The sequence below is a fragment of the Heptranchias perlo genome, chromosome 4, assembly GCF_035084215.1.
Source record: "Heptranchias perlo isolate sHepPer1 chromosome 4, sHepPer1.hap1, whole genome shotgun sequence".
NCBI classification, from domain to species: Eukaryota; Metazoa; Chordata; class Chondrichthyes; order Hexanchiformes; family Hexanchidae; genus Heptranchias; species Heptranchias perlo.
Genome location: NC_090328.1, coordinates 13,413,698 through 13,434,916, shown reverse-complemented (window position 1 = coordinate 13,434,916; position 21,219 = coordinate 13,413,698). Strand labels below are relative to the sequence as shown.

General features: G+C 45.0%; 1 protein-coding gene across 2 annotated transcripts in view; it reads right to left on the bottom strand.

The window, feature by feature from the left end:
• galnt7 (UDP-N-acetyl-alpha-D-galactosamine: polypeptide N-acetylgalactosaminyltransferase 7) overlaps positions 1–21,219 on the bottom strand; it is a 137,492-nt gene that overhangs the window by 79,621 nt on the left and 36,652 nt on the right. For both annotated transcript variants that reach the window (XM_067982484.1, XM_067982483.1), the window contains exon 2: positions 13,033–13,484. In XM_067982484.1, the coding sequence (XP_067838585.1) occupies positions 13,033–13,484 (452 nt within the window). The remainder of the gene's footprint in view (positions 1–13,032; positions 13,485–21,219) is intronic.

Sequence of the window (21,219 nt, the reverse complement as noted above, 5' to 3'; positions counted from 1 at the left end):
AGTTTAAAGGAGGGAGTTGGTGTTTTTGCAATCAAGATCATGTAAGACTTTAGCAATTTCAAAAAGCAGTTGTGCAAGTAGCAGAGTGCCTCAGTTTTCTGATGATGAAATGATCAAGTCAGGCTGGAGGTGGCGGTATATATAAATGCAACAGCACTGTTCAGTGGACCTGGCTACTGTAGTGAAAAAGGTTTAATGATCTCACCAAGAGACTCCACCTTAAACTAATATTCATGCAATTGCACCCTCTCACCCACATTGCCTTACAGTACATTAAAAGCTTCCTATGGTTACCCATTAGGCTTAACATACACTTTACAGCAGCTCCCATTCCCGCCAACTGTTCCTTTCCTCATATCCTCAACTGTCGCTCCTCCTGAAAAAATTACTGCCCCTGCATGATACCCGTTACTGTAATGACACCCACTGCGGGCAGGACCTGATACACAGGTATCTCTGTATGTCCGCCAATGTCAATGATTCAACCCCTTCTACGCCTTTTGCAGGAGAAAACTATATAACAAGAGGGAGAGAAGCTCCACCCGGGGGGGAGGGGGTCCCCAGATTCCCTTCTTTTGCTCCCTTTGAGATCAAAGGCAGAGACACTATGGAAGCAAGGGACGGGGAAATTAGAAACCTGGCCCCAGCTCAGGACTTATGACTCAGGACTCCTTCTGCTCTTACTTTAAAATCATATTATTATAGCATGTGTGTTGTGTTGATTACTGGAATCGAAACACTACAGTCCAAAGAACACATGGTAAATCCATGGATATCTGCAGTGGAATTCCTGTGGTAAGGCCCCAAGACCAGTTATTGCATCTCTCACTGAATGTTCAGACTGTTGCCATACAGGGCTGGATTCCACTGCTGCCTCCTTCATGGACAAGCTTAGGGCGGTGTGGGAGTGTCTCCGTTGATGGGGCTTCACTAATCTCATTACTGCCACAAAATCAGTGGCTAGGTTGAGACAACACCCAGTGGAAATGATAGGTGTGGAATGGCATGGACGATATTATTGTCTCTCAGGATGACAACATATCTGTAACCCTTCTCTGATGACTGCACATGTGAAAAGGCAAGCAGGGCCAGACTGCCCTCGGAGCTACCAAAGTGGTGCAGTCTGCACCTGGGAAAACTCGGGTCCCTGTTCCTGGGCCATCTTAAGCCCTTGCTCACAGAGGTTGAGGGCCCATGTGAAGCTCAAAAGCCTCTCAAGGACACACAACAGTCAGCCACTTCAGGAGCACATAGAATCAGCAATATATTAGGTATTAGAGCACATTAGTGACACACTTGCATCAAGGAGAAGCAGCGGGATGGCAATTGCAAGCAAGACACACCGATCACATTTTAGGGAAAAGAAATAAATTACATTTATATAGCGCCTTTCACGACCTCAGGAGGTCCCAAAGCATTTTACAACCAATGAAGTATTTTTTGAATTGCAGTCACTGTTGTAATGTAGGTAAACATGGCAGCCAATTGCACACAGCAAGGTCCCACAAACATCAGAGATAAATGACCAGATAACGTTTTAGTGATGTTGGTTGAGGGCTAAAAGTTGGCTCGGCTACCAGAACTCCCCAGCTCTTCTTTGAATAGTACCGTTGGATCTATTAGGTCGACCCGAGAGGGAAGTTGGGGCCTCAGTTTATCATCTCATCTGAAAGACAGCACCACTGACAGTGCAGCATTCCTTCAGTACTACACTGACGTGTTAGCTTAGATTATGTGCTCAAATCTCAAGTGAGGCTTGAACCCACAACTTCCTGACTCAGAGGTGAGAGTGCTACCAATAAGCCAAAGCTGACACATTTAGAGAAATATGATTTTGTTACATATCAGCTCGAGGTACGGTAGCATAGTGGTTATGTTACTGGGCTAGTAATCCAGAGGCCTGGACTAAAATCCAGAGTCATGAGTTCAAATCCCGCCACGGCAGCTGGCGAATTTAAATTCAATTAATTAATTAAATTCAATTAATTAAATAAAAATCTGGAATTAAAATACTAGTATCAGTAATAATGGCCATGAAACTACCGGATTGTCGTAAAAACCCATCTGGTTCACTAATGTCCTTTAGGGAAGGAAACCTGCCGGCCTTACCCGGTCGCTGGCCTATATGTGACTCCAGACCCACAGCAATGTGGTTGATTCTTAATTGCCCTCTGAAATGGCCTAGCAAGCCACTCAGTTGTAAAATCTCGCTATGGAAAGTCACAATAAGAATAAAACCGGACGGACCACCCGGCATCGGACCACTAGGCACCGGACACGACAACGGCAAAACACCAAGCCCAGTCGACCCTGCAAGGTCCCAATTTTGGCACAAGTCTGGGGACTTGTGCCAAAATTGGGAGAGCTGTCCCACAGACGAGTCAAGCAACAGCCTGACAGAGCCATACTCACAGAATCAGACCTTTCAGCCAACGTCCCAGACTCTTCCATCACCTGGATATGTCCTGTCCCACCGGCAGGACAGACCCACCGGAGGTGGCGGTACAGTGATATACAGTCAGGAGGGAGTGGCCCTGGGTATGTCCTGTCCCACCGGCAGGACAGACCCACCGGAGGTGGCGGTACAGTGATATACAGTCAGGAGGGAGTGGCCCTGGGAGTCCTCAACATTGACTCTGGCATCAGGTCAAACATGGGCAAGGAAACCTCCTGCTGATTACCACCTACCGTCCTCCCTCAGCTGATGAATCAGTCCTCCTCCATGTTGAGCACCACTTGGAGGAAGCACTGAGGGTAGCAAGGGCACAAAATGTACTCTGGGTGGGGGACTTCAATGTCCATCACCAAGAGTGGCTCGGTAGCACCACTACTGACCGAGCTGGCCGAGTCCTGAAGGACATAGCTGCTAGACTGGGCCTGCGGCAGGTGGTGAGCGAACCAACACGAGGGAAAAACTTACTTGACCTCGTCCTCACCAATCTACCTGTCGCAAATGCATCTGTCCATGACAGTATTGGTAGGAGTGACCACCGCACAGTCCTCGTGGAGATGAAGTCCCGTCTTCGCACTGAGGACACCATCCAACGTGTTGTGTGGCACTACCACCGTGCTAAATGGGATAGATTCAGAATGGATCTAGCAGCTCAAAACTGGGCATCCATGAGGCGCTGTGGGCCATCAGCAGCAGCAGAATTGTATTCCAGCACAATCTGTAACCTCATGGCCCGGCATATTCCTCACTCCACCATTACCAACAAGCCAGGGGATCAACCCTGGTTCAATGGGGAGTGTAGAAGAGCATGCCAGGAGCAGCACCAGGCGTACCGAAAAATGAGGTGCCAACCTGGTGAAGCTACAACCCAGGACTACATGCATGCTAAACAGCGGAAGCAACATGCCATAGACAGAGCTAAGCGATTCCACAACCAACGGATCAGATCAAAGCTCTGCAGTCCTGCCACATCCAGTCGTGAATGGTGGTGGACAATTAAACAACTAACGGGAGGAGGAGGCTCTGCAAACATTCCCATTCTCAATGATGGCGGAGTCCAGCATGTGAGAGCAAAAGACAAGGCTGAAGCGTTTGCAACCATCTTCAGCCAGAAGTGCCGAGTGGATGATCCATCTCAGCCTTCTCCCGATATCCCCACTATCACGGAAGCCAGTCTTCGGCCAATTCAATTCACTCCACGTGATATCAAGAAACGGCTGAGTGCACTGGATACAGCAAAGGCTATGGGCCCCGACAACATCCCAGCTGCAGTGCTGAAGACTTGTGCTCCAGAACTAGCTGCGCCTCTAGCCAAGCTGTTCCAGTACAGCTACAACACTGGCATCTACCCGACAATGTGGAAAATTGCCCAGGTATGTCCTGTCCACAAAAAGCAGGACAAATCCAATCCGGACAATTACCGTCCCATCAGTCTACTCTCAATCATCAGCAAAGTGATGGAAGGTGTCGTCGACAGTGCTATCAAGCGGCACTTACTCACCAATAACCTGCTCACCGATGCTCAGTTTGGGTTCCGCCAGGACCACTCGGCTCCAGACCTCATTACAGCCTTGGTCCAAACATGGACAAAAGAACTGAATTCCAGAGGTGAGGTGAGAGTGACTGCCCTTGACATCAAGGCAGCATTTGACCGAGTGTGGCACCAAGGAGCCCTAGTAAAATTGAAGTCCATGGGAATCAGGGGGAAAACTCTCCAGTGGCTGGAGTCATACTTAGCACAAAGGAAGATGGTAGTGGTTGTTGGAGGCCAATCATCACAGCCACAGGACATTGCTGCAGGAGTTCCTCAGGGCAGAGTCCTAGGCCCAACCATCTTCAGCTGCTTCATCAATGACCTTCCCTCCATCATAAGGTCAGAAATGGGGATGTTCGCTGATGACTGCACAGTGTTCAGTTCCATTCGCAACCCCTCAGATAATGAAGCAGTCCGAGCCCGCATGCAGCAAGACCTGGACAACATCCAGGCTTGGGCTGATAAGTGGCAAGTAACATTCGCGCCAGATAAGTGCCAGGCAATGACCATCTCCAACAAGAGAGAATCTAACCACCTCCCCTTGACATTCAACGGCATTACCATCGCCGAATCCCCCACCATCAACATCCTGGGGGTCACCATTGACCAGAAACTTAACTGGACCAGCCATATAAATACTGTGGCTACGAGAGCAGGTCAGAGGTTGGGTATTCTGCGGCGAGTGACTCACCTCCTGACTCCCCAAAGCCTTTCCACCATCTACACGGCACAAGTCAGGAGTGTGATGGAATACTCTCCACTTGCCTGGATGAGTGCAGCTCCAACAACACTCAAGAAGCTCGACACCATCCAAGATAAAGCAGCCCGCTTGATTGGCACCCCATCCACCACCCTAAACATTCACTCCCTTCACCACCGGCGCACTGTGGCTGCAGTGTGCACCATCCACAGGATGCACTGCAGCAACTCGCCAAGGCTTCTTCGACAGCACCTCCCAAACCCGCGACCTCTACCACCTAGAAGGACAAGAGCAGCAGGCGCATGGGAACAACACCACCTGCACGTTCCCCTCCAAGTCACACACCATCCCGACTTGGAAATATATCGCCGTTCCTTCATTGTCGCTGGGTCAAAATCCTGGAACTCCCTTCCTAACAGCACTGTGGGAGAACTGTCACCACACGGACTGCAGCGGTTCAAGAAGGCGGCTCACCACCACCTTCTCGAGGGCAATTAGGGATGGGCAATAAATGCTGGCCTCGCCAGCGACGCCCACATCCCGTGAACGAATAAAAAAAACATACCAGAGGCAACAAACAATGATGCAATCATCCTCAGTCCCCCTCCCCAACAAAATCCATATCGTTGCCACTGATTCCATCCCCCTATCCGGCCGCTGTTTGAGGTTGAACCGGATTATTTGCAACTTTGGCAACCTATTCGACCCTGATCTGAACTTCCAATCCCATATCCTCTCCATCACAAAGATTACCGCCTCCACTCCTGCCTCAGCCCACCTGCTGCTGAAACCCTCATCCATACCTTTTTCACTTCCAGACGCAACTATTCTAATCCTCTCTTGGTTGGCCTCCCATCCTCCACGTTCCATAAATTTTAGCTCATCCATAATCTTGCTGCCCGTATCCTATCCTGCACTGTGCCACTCATCTATCACTGCTGTGCTCACTGAGCTACATTGGTTCCTAGTCCCCCAATTTAAAAGTCTTATCTGCGCATTTAAATCCCTCCATAGCCTCACCCCTCCCTATTTCTGTAACCTCCTCCAGCCCTACAATCCCACACCCCCCGAACTCTTCCTCTGGCTCTCGTCTTTTGTGTAAACACCCCCGCAACTTTTTTCGCTCCACCACTGATGGCTGTACCTTCAGCAGTCTAGGATCAATGCTTTGGAATTCCCTCCCTGAACTCCTTCGCCTCGCCACCTCCAAGACCTCCCTTAATTCCCCTTCTTTGATCATGCTTTTCATCACCCTCCTAATATCTCTTCCTTTGGCTAAGTGCCCATTTTTGTTTGCTTATACTTCTGTGAAGCACCTTGGATTATTTTCCTCCGTTAGAGGTGCAATATAAATGGAAGTTGTTGTCGTATATTGTCAAGAGAGTGTTCCTGCTATGATATTGGTTACTATATATCATGTGAGTGAAATGGTATGGTTGGCAGTTGTGTAGTAGTTGGTAAAAATGTAGATCCAGGGTACATTTTTTGAGGACACAGTGAAAATGCAGGAAGAAGTGTTCAGGCAAGTGGTCGATGGGGTAAATATGAGAAGGTCTTCTCAACGAGCACCTGCTGAACGGCTTTTGCAAATGGCAAAGGTGGTTCAAGAGCAGCACCCTCACGGTGATCTCATGGCTGATGCTCAGTGCCCTCTCCTCCGGTCATCCATGTTGATTCTTGGTTGTACTGCCAAGTTATAGAAGAGGCAGAAAACGATGATGATGTGTAACGCTTTGGCTGGGCTGTACTCTAGAATGTTCTCTGTCTAGGCTTTGGAATCTTTACTTCACCGCACCTATAGCGTGCTCGATGATAGCTTTTGTGGATGATTGCACTTCATTATACCGTGCTTAACTGCCATAGAGGGGTCATGAGCTGAGGGCTGTACTGGATAGCCTTGGTTTGCCAGAAGAAAACACTGTCACCATTATTTGATCAGGAAAGAGAAGTCCACAGCAGACTGCTTTAAAATAAAAGCAGCCAGGAAAGCAGGCATTGACCTACATGACCATGTGCAAATAGTCACAGACAAACTGCACAATGATGGGAGTAGCACTCTTTCATTTCATGAATTCACGTTAAATGTGCGCAGGAGCATGTAGGACTAACAATGAATGACACCCTTGAGTTCACAAAATCAGGTCATTTGAAAAATCCATACATTCGTTTCCTGACGCTGCAGGTTGCCCATGAGGAAAGAGTCTAAGTTTCTTGCTCTGGGAAACAGGTCAGTCCCCTGCTTGTGTGGACTGCAGATTGACTGATATTGCTGGTGTCCCCTGTGACAGTACTGGAATGAACCAGTGTTGATAAAATTCAGGGCTGAAGTGACCTCAACAACCACTGGCAGCGCCATTCTTGCCAGGCTGTGACACAACTGTTACAGCTTCCTAGGTAAAAGCGAAGCCTCCGCAAATTGGTCCAGACAAGCCCAATTCCAAGTCGCACAATAAAGAAGGATTCCCATAATGACAACTATTGTACGGGGGTGGGTTGGGGGGGGGGGGCGCGGCGGGGTAGGCTGCTTGCAAAAGTGGTGCAAAGAATCCATCCTGTAAATCCCCATCAAAAACAGAATTGATCACATAAAAAGTTAAAAATATATATTTTAAGTTGCACCTGAAAGGTTGAAGGCTATCCCTTTAAAAGACTTTTCAATTGAAAGGTGCAGCCAAGCAACCCTGAACATCCAATTTATTGGGATGAAATTTAAAAGTTTTGTAATTCTGATGTAAGGGCTAGAAAGTGGCATTGATATCTGAACCTGAAATACATGACTTGCACAGGCAGAGATCCAGTATTAATGATCTCTGCCCATCTTTCTACTTCTTTATGCACTATATATGGATATTTCTGCATATAGTGCAAAAAGAAGTCTATTATAACAGACAAAAATAAGGGCCAATATGCAAGCAATTTTTTAAAAACCTCTCTTCTAGTTAACAGATTACAATACTTTGTATTCAATCAGGATTGTAGTTTATACTCGTTAATGTGGTATTGGAGCAGCAAAACAAGGTAATTTTTCCCAGCTCCTGAAGCAAAGAAAATAAATGTTAGTCATCTGAAGAATACAAATCTATGCACAGTTGAGGGGCCATAGAATCATAGAATGGTTACAACACAGGAGGCTGCCATCCACCCCATCGAGCCCGTGCCGGCTCTTTCTAAGAGCAATCCAGTTAGTCCTATTCCCCCACTCTTTCCCCATAGCCCTGCAAATTTTTTCCCCTTCAAGTATTTATCCAATTCTTTTTTGAAAGCCACGATTGAATATGCTTCCACCACCCTTTCAGGCAGCACATTCCAGATCATTACTACTCACTGCGTAAAAAAGTTTTTCCTCATGTCGCCTTAAATCTGTGTCCTCTGGTTCTCGACCCTTCCGCCAATGGGAACAGTTTCTCTTTAATGTACTTTATCTACTCTTATTTACTTTAGCTTCTCCAGTCTATCCAGATAATTGAAGTCCCTCAGCCCTATAGTAAATCTTTCCTGCACCCTCTCTAAGGCCATCACATCCTTCCTAATGTGCAGTGCCCAGAACTGGACGCAATACTCCAGCTGAGCCTTTCTATGTCCCCTTGAAGTCTATCACTATCTTCCTCACTGTTTACTAGACTTCCAAGTTTTGTGTCATCAGCAAATTTTGATATTGTGCCCTGTACACCCAAGTCCAAGTCAGTAATATATATCAAGAAAAGCAGTAGTCCAAGTACCAACCCCTGGGGAAACCATTGTATATCTTCCTCCAGTTCGAAAAACCATTGTTCACCACTTCTCTCTGTTTCCTGTCACTTACCCAATTTCGTATCCATGCTGCCACTGCCCCTTTTATTCCATGGGTTTCAACTTTGCTTACAAGCCTATTATGTGGCACTTTATCAAACGCCTTTTGAAAATCCATATACACATCAACCACATTGCCCTCATCAATCATCTCTGTTACCTCAACAAAAAACTCAATCAAGTTAGTTAAGCACGATTTTCCTTTAACAAATCCACGATAGCTTTCCTTTATTAATCCACACTCGTCCAAGTGACTATTAACTTTGTCCCGGATTATCGTTTCTAAAAGTTTCCCACCACCGAAGTTAAACTGACTGGTCTGTAGTTGCTGGGTTTATCCTTACACCCTTTTTTGAATAAGGGTGTAAAGGGTGTAACATTTGCAATTCTCTAGTCCTCTGGCACCACCCCCACATCTAAAGGAGGATTAGAAGATTATGGAAAGCACCTCTGCAATTTCCATCCTTACTTCCCTCAGCAACCTAGGGTGCATCCCATCCGGACCGGGTGACTTATCTACTTTAAGCATAACCAGTCTTTCTAGTACCTCCTCTAACAATTTTTAGCTCATCCATTATCTCAACTACCTCCTCTTTTACTGTGACTTTGGCAACATCTTCTTCCTTGGTAAAAACAGATGCAAAGTACTCATTTAATACCTCAGTCCATCTAGCTCATGCTTCCATGCAAACCTACCATATCTCCCTACCCTTTGTCATATTGTCTCAACTGCCTTTTGAATGATTCCAGAGATGCTGTTTCTACATAACTATCTAGAAGGCTTTTCCATGTATCGAATACTCTTTACTTGACAAATTGTTTCCTAATATCAATTCTGAGCTTACATTTTATTAGTTTGTACCTATATAGACTTGTTCCACAGTTATGGTTTAACTTAAAATAGTGATCCAAATTTACCTTTTCTGTTTCACTTCGTATTGAATATGCTTGCTTCAGGTGAGGAAGCCACATTTTATGAACCTGCCCTCAAAATTCAATCCTGTGACATGAGGGAATAGCCTTGTTGCCCTTCTTTGTACCTTCTCCAGAATTTAGATGCTTTTTTCTTGCAACTTGGTGACCAGAGTTGAATGCAGTGGTCAAGGTTTGGCAGTCTGTACTATCCACATGAATTATATTCTAGGGATTTGGCAATATAGTTCAGCATTCTGTTAGCTTTACTGATTGTTGCTCCGCAATGACTGAACACGGTGAGTGTCAAGTCCACTATCATTTCCAGATCTCCATCAGCCACAACCTGATTTTAACCACTTTTGTGCTCTCTTTCAGCCAATTCCTTACCCTCCTCCAGATTTACTACAGATACCCACTGCCTTATGCTTTCATAGTCTTTTATGCAGAACTTTATCAGAAGCTTTCTTGGTACACTACTTCATGGGACTTCCTACTGTCAACTTGGGATGTTACTTCCTTTTAATTTAAGAATGTTACTCAGGCAGGATCTCTGCTTTTGAAAGAAGTGCTGACTGAGATTTACTAGGTTATCCATTATTTTGCCAGTGACTAATGCACCTGGGTGGATGGGAGTGCACAAGGCTGCAGGCATTAATGGATAAAGTATTAATGACTCTGACGATCTTTTCTTGCCCTTCTTTACATATGTTTGTATGCAAGTTCTGGGTTTCTTGGAATTTTTTGGAAGATGGGCAAGCGCTGACTTGTTTCCAAAGGACCATCACCGAATCCCCCACCATCAACACCCTGGGGGTCACCATTGACCAAAAACTTAACTGGGCCAGCCATATAAATACTGTGGCTACAAGAGCAGGTCAGAGGCTGGGTATTCTGTGGCGAGTGACTCACCTCCCGACTCCCCAAAGCCTTTCCACCAGCTACAAGGCACAAGTCAGGAGTGTGATGGAATACTCTCCACTTGCCTGGATGAGTGCAGCTCCAACAACGCTCAAGAAGCTCGACACCATCCAGGACAAAGCAGCACGCTTGATTGGCACCCCATCCACCACCCTAACCATTCACTCCCTTCACCACCGGCGCACTGTGGCTGCAATGTGTACCATCCACAGGATGCACTGCAGCAACTCGCCAAAGCTTCTCCGACAGCACCTCCCAAACCCACGACCTCTACCACCGAGAAGGACAAGAGCAGCAGGCACATGGGAACAACACCACCTGCACATTCCCCTCCAAGTCACACACCATCCCGACTTGGAAATATATCGTCGTTCCTTCATCGTCACTGGGTCAAAATCCTGGAACTCCCTTCCTAACAGCAGTGTGGGAGAACCTTCACCACACGGACTGCAGAGGTTTAAGAAGGCAGCTCACCACGACCTTCTCAAGGGCAATTAGGGATGGGCAATAAATGCTGGCCTTGCCAGCGACGCCCACATCCCATGAACGAATAAAAAAAAACCCACCTCTGCATTCATAGGCAATTTGAGACAAAATCTACAGGAACAGACAATATCATAGTATGATACAGCACAAAAGGAGGCCATTCGGCCTATTTTGCCTGTGCCGTCTCTTTGAAAGAGCTATCCAATTAGTCTCATTCCCCAGCTCTTTCCCCATAGCCCTGTAAATTTCCCCCCCTTCTAGTATTTATCCAATTCCCTTTTGAAAGTTATTATTGAATCTGCTTCCACTACCCTTTCAGGCATTGCATTCCAGATCATAACAACGCACTGCGTAAAAAAATGTTTCCTCATGTCGCCTCTGGTTCTTTTGCCAATCACCATAAATCTGTGTCCTCTGGTTACTGACCCTTCTGCCACTGGAAAGAGTTTCTCCTTATTTGCTCTGTCAAAACCGTTCATGATTTTGAACACCTCCATCAAATCTCCTCTTAACCTTCTCTGCTCTAAGGAGAACAACCCCAGCTTCTCCAGTCTCTCCACATAACTGAAGTCTCTCATTCCTAGTACCATTCTAGGAAATCTCTTCTGCGCCCTCTCTAAGGACTTGACAGCCTTCCTAAAGTGTGGAGCCCAGAATTGAGCACAATATGCCAGCTGAGGCCTACCCAGTGTTTTATAACGGTTTAGCATAACATCCTTGCTTTTGTACTCTATGCCTCTATTAATAAAGCCAAGGATCCCACATGTTTTTTTTAAAAACAGCCTTCTCAACTTGTCCTGCCACCTTCAAAGATTTGTGTACATACACTCCCAGGTCTCTCTGTTCCTGCACCCTCTTTAAAACAAATACCAGAAGGTTCTATTAATTTATTTCAAGCCCTTTAAGTCTGTCCAGGACCACCATTCCAATGAGGTATAAATCTTTTTATTACACTTGTAGAATCTTCTACAAATGAGTGGCATGTTACTAATAACTATTTTGAGGAAGCAATATAGTATGTCAACTATTTTTAGTTCATCCTTAGTGTCAATTCTGTCTGCATCCTTAAAGTTCTCAATTCTTTGATAACTTTCTTAATGTATAATACTGCAAGAAATTCTTGATGTTGCTTTTAGCATCTACAGCTACGGTCATTTTTGATTTTTTCTTTGCACCTCTGTCAGTGCTTATATAAATTATTTTTTTAAGTTCCTCTTCTTCCCAATGATTATCCTCATCTAACTCAACATGGAATTATAGACGAGTTGATTATTGAAAACACCTGAAACCAGGCTCTAAAATTTGTTTTTAAGAGAAAAGCTTGCTAAGAATAGATTTTCAGCAGTTTTTCCAAGAGCTTGCTGAGGTAGGTCAATGAGGCACTCTGGAAGGAGTTGAGAACAGCATGACTGAACTTAGTTAAAACTATGGGGTAGAAAATTATCCCTACTTTTCTGGTTTCGGCCCTGGGCATCAGGGGGCAGCCTTTCTCTTTTTAAGGTTTCAAACAGTAAGTAATTACTAGATTCCATCCTAAAACTGCATTTTAAAAAAATGCAACTGAAGACTGCTGATCTGTAGAAACTTTGAGTTTATATATAAAAAAAACAAGACCTGCACTGTCTGTAGTATCAATAGAGCTACAGTCATCTATCTGTACTTGAACACAGCAATACAGTCTAAGACACCAATCCTTTTGCCCATTAAGTATCACAGCAGGCTACAGCCAAAGACATCTGCAACAAGACACACGTCACACTAAACTGACTGATAGCAGCACAGAAACATGGAGTTAGAGAGACAGGTTCAATTCCAAATGTATCCATCCTGAGTTATCTGATCTCAGTTGGGCAGTGTCAGAAGGGCTCCAGTTGGTATTGGTGCCCCTCGGTGGATAGAAAAAATGCTAGGATTCCTACTCCTGATCTCTATCCAACAGGCACTGCTGGAAAGTTACAGAGTGGGAACTGAGCTGATGTTCAGCTGTGTTGTTCCAAACAGTCAAATAGTGCGCCAACACTTGCAGATGAAGAATTGGCACTAGTGCAAGGTTCTATAGAGAGCTGTCATCACCTGTGGAACTGTAACCGAGCACAGGTAATAAAAGGGGAGAAAATGCAACAGGAAGATGTAAGTAGCAAAAAGACTTGTTTTAAAAAAAAACTTATGTTCTTAAAAGGAGACTTGCAATTCAGGGTATAAACAGAGTAATACAATCTTACATTCACGCACACTTACTCTTCATGTCTCAGATCATTGATCGTTCGATCCAGTGAGATCAGATCACTAACCACCATGTTGAAACCGAACTCCTTGATACTTGCTTGCACAGCGTCTTTATATTCAGGACCCAATACAAAAGATTTTGCTCCTTCTCCAGGACCATTGATAACACCAGGAGGTTCTGGTTCTTTGGCCTCAAAGTTCCCCAAAACACCATTCCTCAACACAGGATCAGAGTAAGCGTGTTTCTGTGGCTTGAAAGTAACGTACTGTTTCTGGATTGCGTTTTGTTGGTTATTGCCAGCAGCACCTTGTTGCGGTGCATTTTTATTTTTCAGTCGAATAGATTCCAGGTCCACTTCCACTCCTTCAACCTGAGGCCAAGGGACAACGGGTTGAAATTTGTTATTCACAGCATGTCCATTATCTCCAACATTTGGCAGGTGGTTGTTGATATCCCTTCCAGGCTAAAAGGTAAACAGATAACAAAAATATTAATAACATGCACTTTCAAAAAACTAATATATACAAGAATAAGGGGTACTGTAGACCAGGGGTATCGAAACCTCAGGCTGTGCAGCACGTGGCCTCTGAACCTCAGCTAACTAGCTGCTGATGCTCTGGAGTCACATCTTTTTGCATTTACAATCATTTGCTGATTTTCCTATTTGAATTTTGTGGGTCTGTAAGCTGTTCTTAGCACTGTGGTCTCATTGATGGATAAACCTTAAGTCATTACACTAACATGTGATACGGGAACACTGATTTAAACTCTATGTGGCCCATGAGGCCTCATGATACGTACGTATGTGGCTCACAAAGACAAAATGTTTGGCCAATGGACACCCCTGCTGCAGAGGGACTTGCAAAGCTCCAAGGCTCTCATTAAATCGATGGGTTCTGCACATTTATAATACAAGGATCTGAGATTCTATGCATAATTTGGGAGTTGGGAAAGGAATAGAAAAGACGCAACAATTCCTACCATTACAACTACACTACTGATGAGACAGAATGCTATCAAACCATTAAACCATGCCAAGGGGATTTTCCTAAATGGGAAGAATGGCTGGCTGGCACAGCTTCAGTTAAAAAAAAACTGCAAGCTTTTGTCATTTTAATATGGTTTCAGTGTTCATAGAGCAAGTTGGAAGCATTCTATTCTCCTGACTATGGTTTCTCAACCCAACTCTCATTGCCTCTGACTCCCTACCATCAGAACTCCAGTACAGGTTAGATCCAAAGCTCCAACCAGAGTTTGTTATAACCCTAATTAAATGCTTGATTGGCACGCCATCCACCACCCTAAAATATTCAGTCCCTTCACCACCGACGCACAGTGGCTGCAGTGTGTACCATCCACAGGATGCACTGCAGCAACTCGTCATGGCTTCTTCGGCAGCACCTCCCAAACCCGCGACCTCTACCACCTAGAAGGACAAGAGCAGCAGGCACATGGGAACAACACCACCTGCACGTTCACCTCCAAGTCTCACACCATCCCGGCTTGGAAATATATCGCCATTCCTTCATCGTCACTGGGTCAAAATCCTGGAACTCCCTTCCTAACAGCACTGTGGGAGAACCTTCACCACATGGACTGCAGCGGTTCAAGGCGGCGGCTCACCACCACCTTCTCAAGGGCAATTAGGGATGGGCAATAAATGCCGGCCTCGCCAGCGATGCCCACATCCCATGAACGAATAAAAAAATGCATTTTTGTTACATTAAAACAAACAAAGTCAGCTTTTTAAACAACAATGACTTGCATTTATGTAGTGCTTTTAACATAGTAAAAGATTTCAAGGCGTTACACAGAGCATTATCAGACACAACTTGACACTGAGCCACTTAAAAGAGATATTAGGACATGTGACCAAAAGCTTGGTCAAAGAGGTAGGTTTCAAGGAGCAACAGAGGAGGAGAGAGAGGTAGAGGGGTTTAGGGAAGGAATTCCACAGACTTAGGGCCTAGGCAGCTGAACGCCTGGCCGCCAATGGTGGAGCGAAGGAAAATCGGGGATAAACAAGAGGCCAGAATTGGAGGAGCACCGAGATCTCTGGAAGGAGGAAGTTATGCTAAACCTTTATAAAATCGCTGGTTAGGCCCGAGCTGGAGTACTGTGTCCAATTCTGGGCACCACATTTTAGGAAAGATGTCAAGGCATTAGAGAGGGTGCAGAGGCGATTTACTAGAATGGCATCAGGGATGCGGGACTTCAGTTACGTGGAGAGACTAGAGATGCTGGGGTTGTTCTCCTTAGAGCAGAGAAGGTTAAGGGGACATTTAATAGGTGTTCAGTATCATGATGGGATATGATAGAGTAAATAAGGAGAAATCGTTTCCAGTGGCAGAAAAATCAGTAACCAGAGGACACAGATTTAAGGCAATTACCAAAAGAACCAGAGGCGAGTTGTTATGATCTGGAATGCACTGCCTGAAAGGGTGGTGGAAGCAGATTCAATAATAACTTTCAACAGGGAAATGGATAATTACTTGAAGGGCAAAAATATGCAGGGCTATGTGACTAATTGGATAGCTCTTTCAAAGAGCCGGCACAAGCATGATGGGCCAAAAGGCCTCCTTCTGTTCGAGATCATAGAATGATATAGGAGGATTGTAGGTCTGGAGGAGGTTACAGAGCTAGAGAGGGCAAGATAAAGAGAATGTCCCCTGGTGTGAATGCTTTAACTAGTTTTATTTGAGAATTTCCAGTGGGGTTCCGCAGGGCTTTTTATAACCCTAATTAAAATGCATTTTTGTTACGGGGTGGAATGTGAGCTGTGAGGAGGATGCAAAGAGACTCCAATATGATTTAGACAAGTTGGGTGAGTGGGCAAGAAAATGGCAGATGCAGTATAACGTGCATAAATGTGAGTTTATCCACTTTGGTTGTAAAAACAGAAAGACAGATTAGTATCTGAATGGTGATAGATTGAGAAAAGGGTAGGTGCAAGAGACCTGGGTGTCCTTGCACACCAGTCGCTGAAAGCGAGCATTCAGGTGCAGCAAGCAGTTAGGAAGGCGAATGGTATGTTGGCCTTCATTGCAAGAGGATTTGAGTACAGGAACAGGGATGTCTTACTGCAGTTGTACAGGGCCTTGGTGAGATCCATCTGGAGTATTGTGTGCAGTTTTGGTCTCCTTATCTGAGGAAGGATGTCCTTGCCATGGAGGGAGTGCAACGAAGGTTTACCAGACTGATTCCTGGGATGGCAGGACTGACGTATGAGGAGAGCTTGGGTTGACTAGGCCTATACTCACTAGAGTTTAGAAGAATGAGAGGTGATCTCATCGAAACATATAAAATTCTAACAGGACTAGACAGACTAGATGCAGGGAGGATGTTCCCGATGGATGGGGAGTCCAGAACCAGGGGTCACAGTCTCAGGATACGGGGTATGTCATTTAGAACCGAGATGAGGAGAAATTTCTTCACTCAGGGGTTGTTCTCCCTGGAACAGAGACAGTTACGAGGAGATTTGATAGAGATATTCAAAATCATGAAGGGTCTAGACAATGGATAGAGAGAAACTGTTCCCATTGGTGGAAGGGTCAAGAACCAGAGGACATAGATTTAAGGTGATTGGCAAAAGAACCAATGGTGACATGAGAAAAAACTTTTTTACACAGCGAGTGGTTAGGATCTGGAATGCACTGCCCGAGGGGGTGGTGGAGGCAGATTCAATCATGGCCTTCAAAAGGGAACTGGATAAGTACACAAAAGGAAAAAATGTGCAGGGCTAACGGGATAGGGCGGGAGAGTGGGACTAGCTGGATTGCTCTTGCACAGAGCTGGCGTGGACTCGATGGGCCGAATGGCCTCCTTCTGTGCTGCACCCTTTCTATGAACCTGTGGAATTCTCTACCACAGAAGGCAGTGGAGGCCAAGTCATTAAATATATTCAAGATGGAGATAGATATATTTCTTAATACTAAAGGGATATGGGGAAAAAGTCGGAACAGGGTACTGAGTTAGACGATCAACCATGATCATTTTGAATGGCAGAGCAGGCCTGAAGGGCCGAATGGCCTACTCCTGCTCCTATTTTCTATGATTCTATGATTCTAGTACTAGGTCCCTTGCTTTTTGTGGTATGTATTAATGATTTGGACTTGAATATAGGGGGCATGATCAAGAAGTTTGCAAATGATACAAAAAGCTGTAGACTGCAGGAAGATATCAATGGACTGGTCAGGTGGGCAGAAAAGTGGCAAAAGGAATTCAATCCGGAGAAGTGTGAGGTAATGCATTTGGGGAGGGCAAACAAGGCAAGGGAATACACAATAAATTGGAGGATACTGAGAGATGTAGAGGAACAGAGGGACCTTGGAGTGCATGTCCACAGATCCCTGAAGGTAGCAGGACAGGTAGATAAGGTGGTTAAGAAGGCATACGGGATATTTTCTACTATGCCTCAGCTAATAAAGGAAAGTGAGAGCAGGGGGGGTTATAGTAGAACCGTATAAAACATTGGTTAGGCCACAGCTTGAGTACTGTGTACAGTTCTGGTCACCACATTGCAGGAAAGATGTGATTGCACTAGAGAGTGTACAGAAGAGATTTACAAGGATGTTGCCAGGGCTGGAGAATTTTAGCTATGAGAAGAGATTGGATAGGCTGGGGTTGTTTTCTTTGGAACAAAAAGGAGGCTGAGGGGAGATTTAATTGAGGTATATAAAATTATGAGGGGCCTAGATGGTGGATAGGGAGAACCTATTTCCCTTAGCAGAGGGCATAGATTTAAAAGTAATTGGTAGAAGGATTAGAGGGGAGCTGAAGAGAATTTTTTTCACCCAGAGGGTGGTGGGGGTCTGGAACTCACTGCCTGAAAGGGTGGTAGAGGCAGAAACTCTCAACTTATTTAAAAAGTACTTGGCTGTGCACCTGAAGTACCGTGTCCTACAGGGCTACGGACCAAGTGCCGGTAAGTGGAATTAAGCTGGGTGGCTCTTTTTCGGCCAGCACGGACACGATGGGCTGAATGGCCTCCTTCTGTGCCATAACTTTCTATGATTCTATGAATTCCTGTCATTGCGCTTGCAGATCTGCCAGGGTTTGGAAATAAAAGGCAGAAGAAGAAATGAAGTGATATTGAGTTTTACTTAATTAAAAAAAAGGCAGATTCCATATTTGGGATTTTACTCCATTTCCCACAGTGATGTTTGATGTGGATCACTGGCTTTTTTGTGAAAGTGAGTCACACTGCCCAGTTAGGTTCTGTAATTTAGAAAGCTGTTTTCAGTTTGTTTGTCATGCATAATTGAGGTTTCTTTGTTACCATGCAGTAACTGAGGCGAGACCTCACACCATCCGTATTAGAGTGGTCAACATCAATGGGGAATTGTGACAAGTGACATCAATAATCACTAAGAGTTTAATAGATTGCAAACCTTAGCCTAGAGGTAGTCAGTCAGGCCCATCTAACAGCACTAAATTCAGCTCTCCGTGCCTGTTCCACAAACCATTCTACATCGAATTACATAGAACGTACAGCACAGAAACAGGCCATTCGGCCCAACAGGTCCCGCTGGTGTTTATGCTCCACACGAGCCTCCATCCTCCCTATTTCATCTCACCCCATCAGCATATCCTTCTATTCCTTTCCCCCTGATGTGTTTATCTAGCTTCCCGTTAAATGGATCAAAATCCTGGAACTCCCTAGCACTGTGTGAGTACCTTCACCACACGGACTGCAGTGGTTCAAGGCGGCGGCTCACCACCACCACCACTTTCTCAAGGGCAATTAGGGATGGGCAACAAATACTGGCCTTGCCAGCGACGCCCACATCCCATGAATGAATAAAAAAATGCATCTATGCTAGCTGCCACAACTACTCCTTGTGGTAGCGAGTTCCATATTCTAACCACTCTCTGGGTAAAGAGGTTTCTACTGAATTCCCTATTGGATTTATTAGTGACTATCTTATATTTATGGCCCCTAGTTCTGGTCTCCTTCGCAAGTGGAAACATCTTCTCTATCAAACCCTTTCATACCTGAAAGACCTGTGTCAGGTCACCCCCCTCAGTCTCCTCTTTTCTCTAGAAAAGAGCCCCAGCCTGCTCAATCTTTCCTGATAGCTATAACCTCTCAGTTCTGGTATCATCCTAGTAAATCTTTTTTCATAGAATCATAGAAGTTACAACATGGAAACAGGCCCTTCGGCCCAACATGTCCATGTCGCCCTGTTTATACCACTAAGCTAGTCCCAATTGCCTGCACTTGGCCCATATCCCTCTATACCCATCTTACCCATGTAACTGTCCAAATGCTTTTTAAAAGACAAAATTGTACCCGCCTCTACTACTGCCTCTGGCAACTCGTTCCAGACACTCACCACCCTTTGAGTGAAAAAATTGCCCCTCTGGATCCTTTTGTATCTCTCCCCTCTCACCTTAAATCTATGCCCCCTCGTTATAGACTCCCCTACCTTTGGGAAAAGATTTTGACTATCGACCTTATCTATGCCCCTCATTATTTTATAGACTTCTATAAGATCACCCCTTAACCTCCTACTCTCCAGGGAAAAAAGTCCCAGTCTATCTAACCTCTCCCTATAAGTCAAACCATCAAGTCCCAGTCGCATCCTAGTAAATCTTTTCTGCACTCTTTCTAGTTTAATAATATCCTTTCTATAATAGGGTGACCAGAACTGTACACAGTACTCCAAGTGTGGCCTCACCAATGCCCTGTACAACTTCAACAAGACATCCCAACTCCTGCATTCAATGTTCTGACCAATGAAACCAAGCATGCCGAATGCCTTCTTCACCACCCTATCCACCTGTGACTCCACTTTCAAGGAGCTATGAATCTGTACTCCTAGATCTCTTTGTTCTGTAACTCTCCCCAACGCCCTACCATTAACGGAGTAGGTCCTGGCCCGATTCGATCTACCAAAATGCATCACCTCACATTTATCTAAATTAAACTCCATCTGCCATTCATCAGCCCACTGGCCCAATTGATCAAGATCCCGTTGCAATCCCAGATAACCTTCTTCACTGTCCACAATGCCACCAATCTTGGTGTCATCTGCAAACTTACTAACCATGCCTCCTAAATTCTCATCCAAATCATTAATATAAATAACAAATAACAGCGGACCCAGCACCGATCCCTGAGGCACACCGCTGGACACAGGCATCCAGTTTGAAAAACAACCCTCTACAACCACCCTCTGTCTTCTGTCGTCAAGCCAATTTTGTATCCAATTGGCTACCTCACCTGGGATCCCGTGAGATTTAACCTTATGTAACAACCTACCATGCGGTACCTTGTCAAAGGCTTTGCTGAAGTCCATGTAGACCACGTCGACTGCACAGCCCTCATCTATCTTCTTGGTTACCCCTTCAAAAAACTCAATCAAATTCGTGAGACATGATTTTCCTCTCACAAAACCATGCTGACTGTTCCTAATCAGTCCCTGCCTCTCCAAATGCCTGTAGATCCTGTCCCTCAGAATACCCTCTAACAACTTACCCACTACAGATGTCAGGCTCACCGGTCTGTAGTTCCCAGGCTTTTCCCTGCCGCCCTTCTTAAACAAAGGCACAACATTTGCTACCCTCCAATCTTCAGGCACCTCACCTGTAGCGGTGGATGATTCAAATATCTCTGCTCGGGGACCCGCAATTTCCTCCCTAACCTCCCATAACGTCCTGGGATACATTTCATCAGGTCCCGGAGAATGATCTACCTTGATGCACGTTAAGACTTCCAGCACCTCCCTCTCTGTAATATGTACACTCCTCAAGACATCATTATTTATTTCCCCAAGTTCCCTAACATCCATGCCTTTCTCAACCGTAAATACCGATGTGAAATATTCATTCAGGATCTCACCCATCTCTTTTTTGCAGTGCCTCTGTATCCTTTCTATAATATGGAGACCAGAACTGTTCACAGTACTACCAAGTGTGGGATAAACTATACTTTTGTGTACTTTATTTTCTTTTCTAATGATTATTATTTTCAGTACAAGAAAACCTTTTTGTAAAAGGTAGAAATTATTGTTGGCGATTATACCAGATATAGTAAATGCTTGATCTGCAATTTTAACAGAGGATGTCATTTTAACTTTATTCTGTAAAGCTGTTTGAAATCAACATTTATTTTCATATCTATTAACATTCCTAATCCTTCCAGGAGAAATTATTGTTGGCTTGAAAGACAAAATTATAGTAGGCTCCAAAATGTT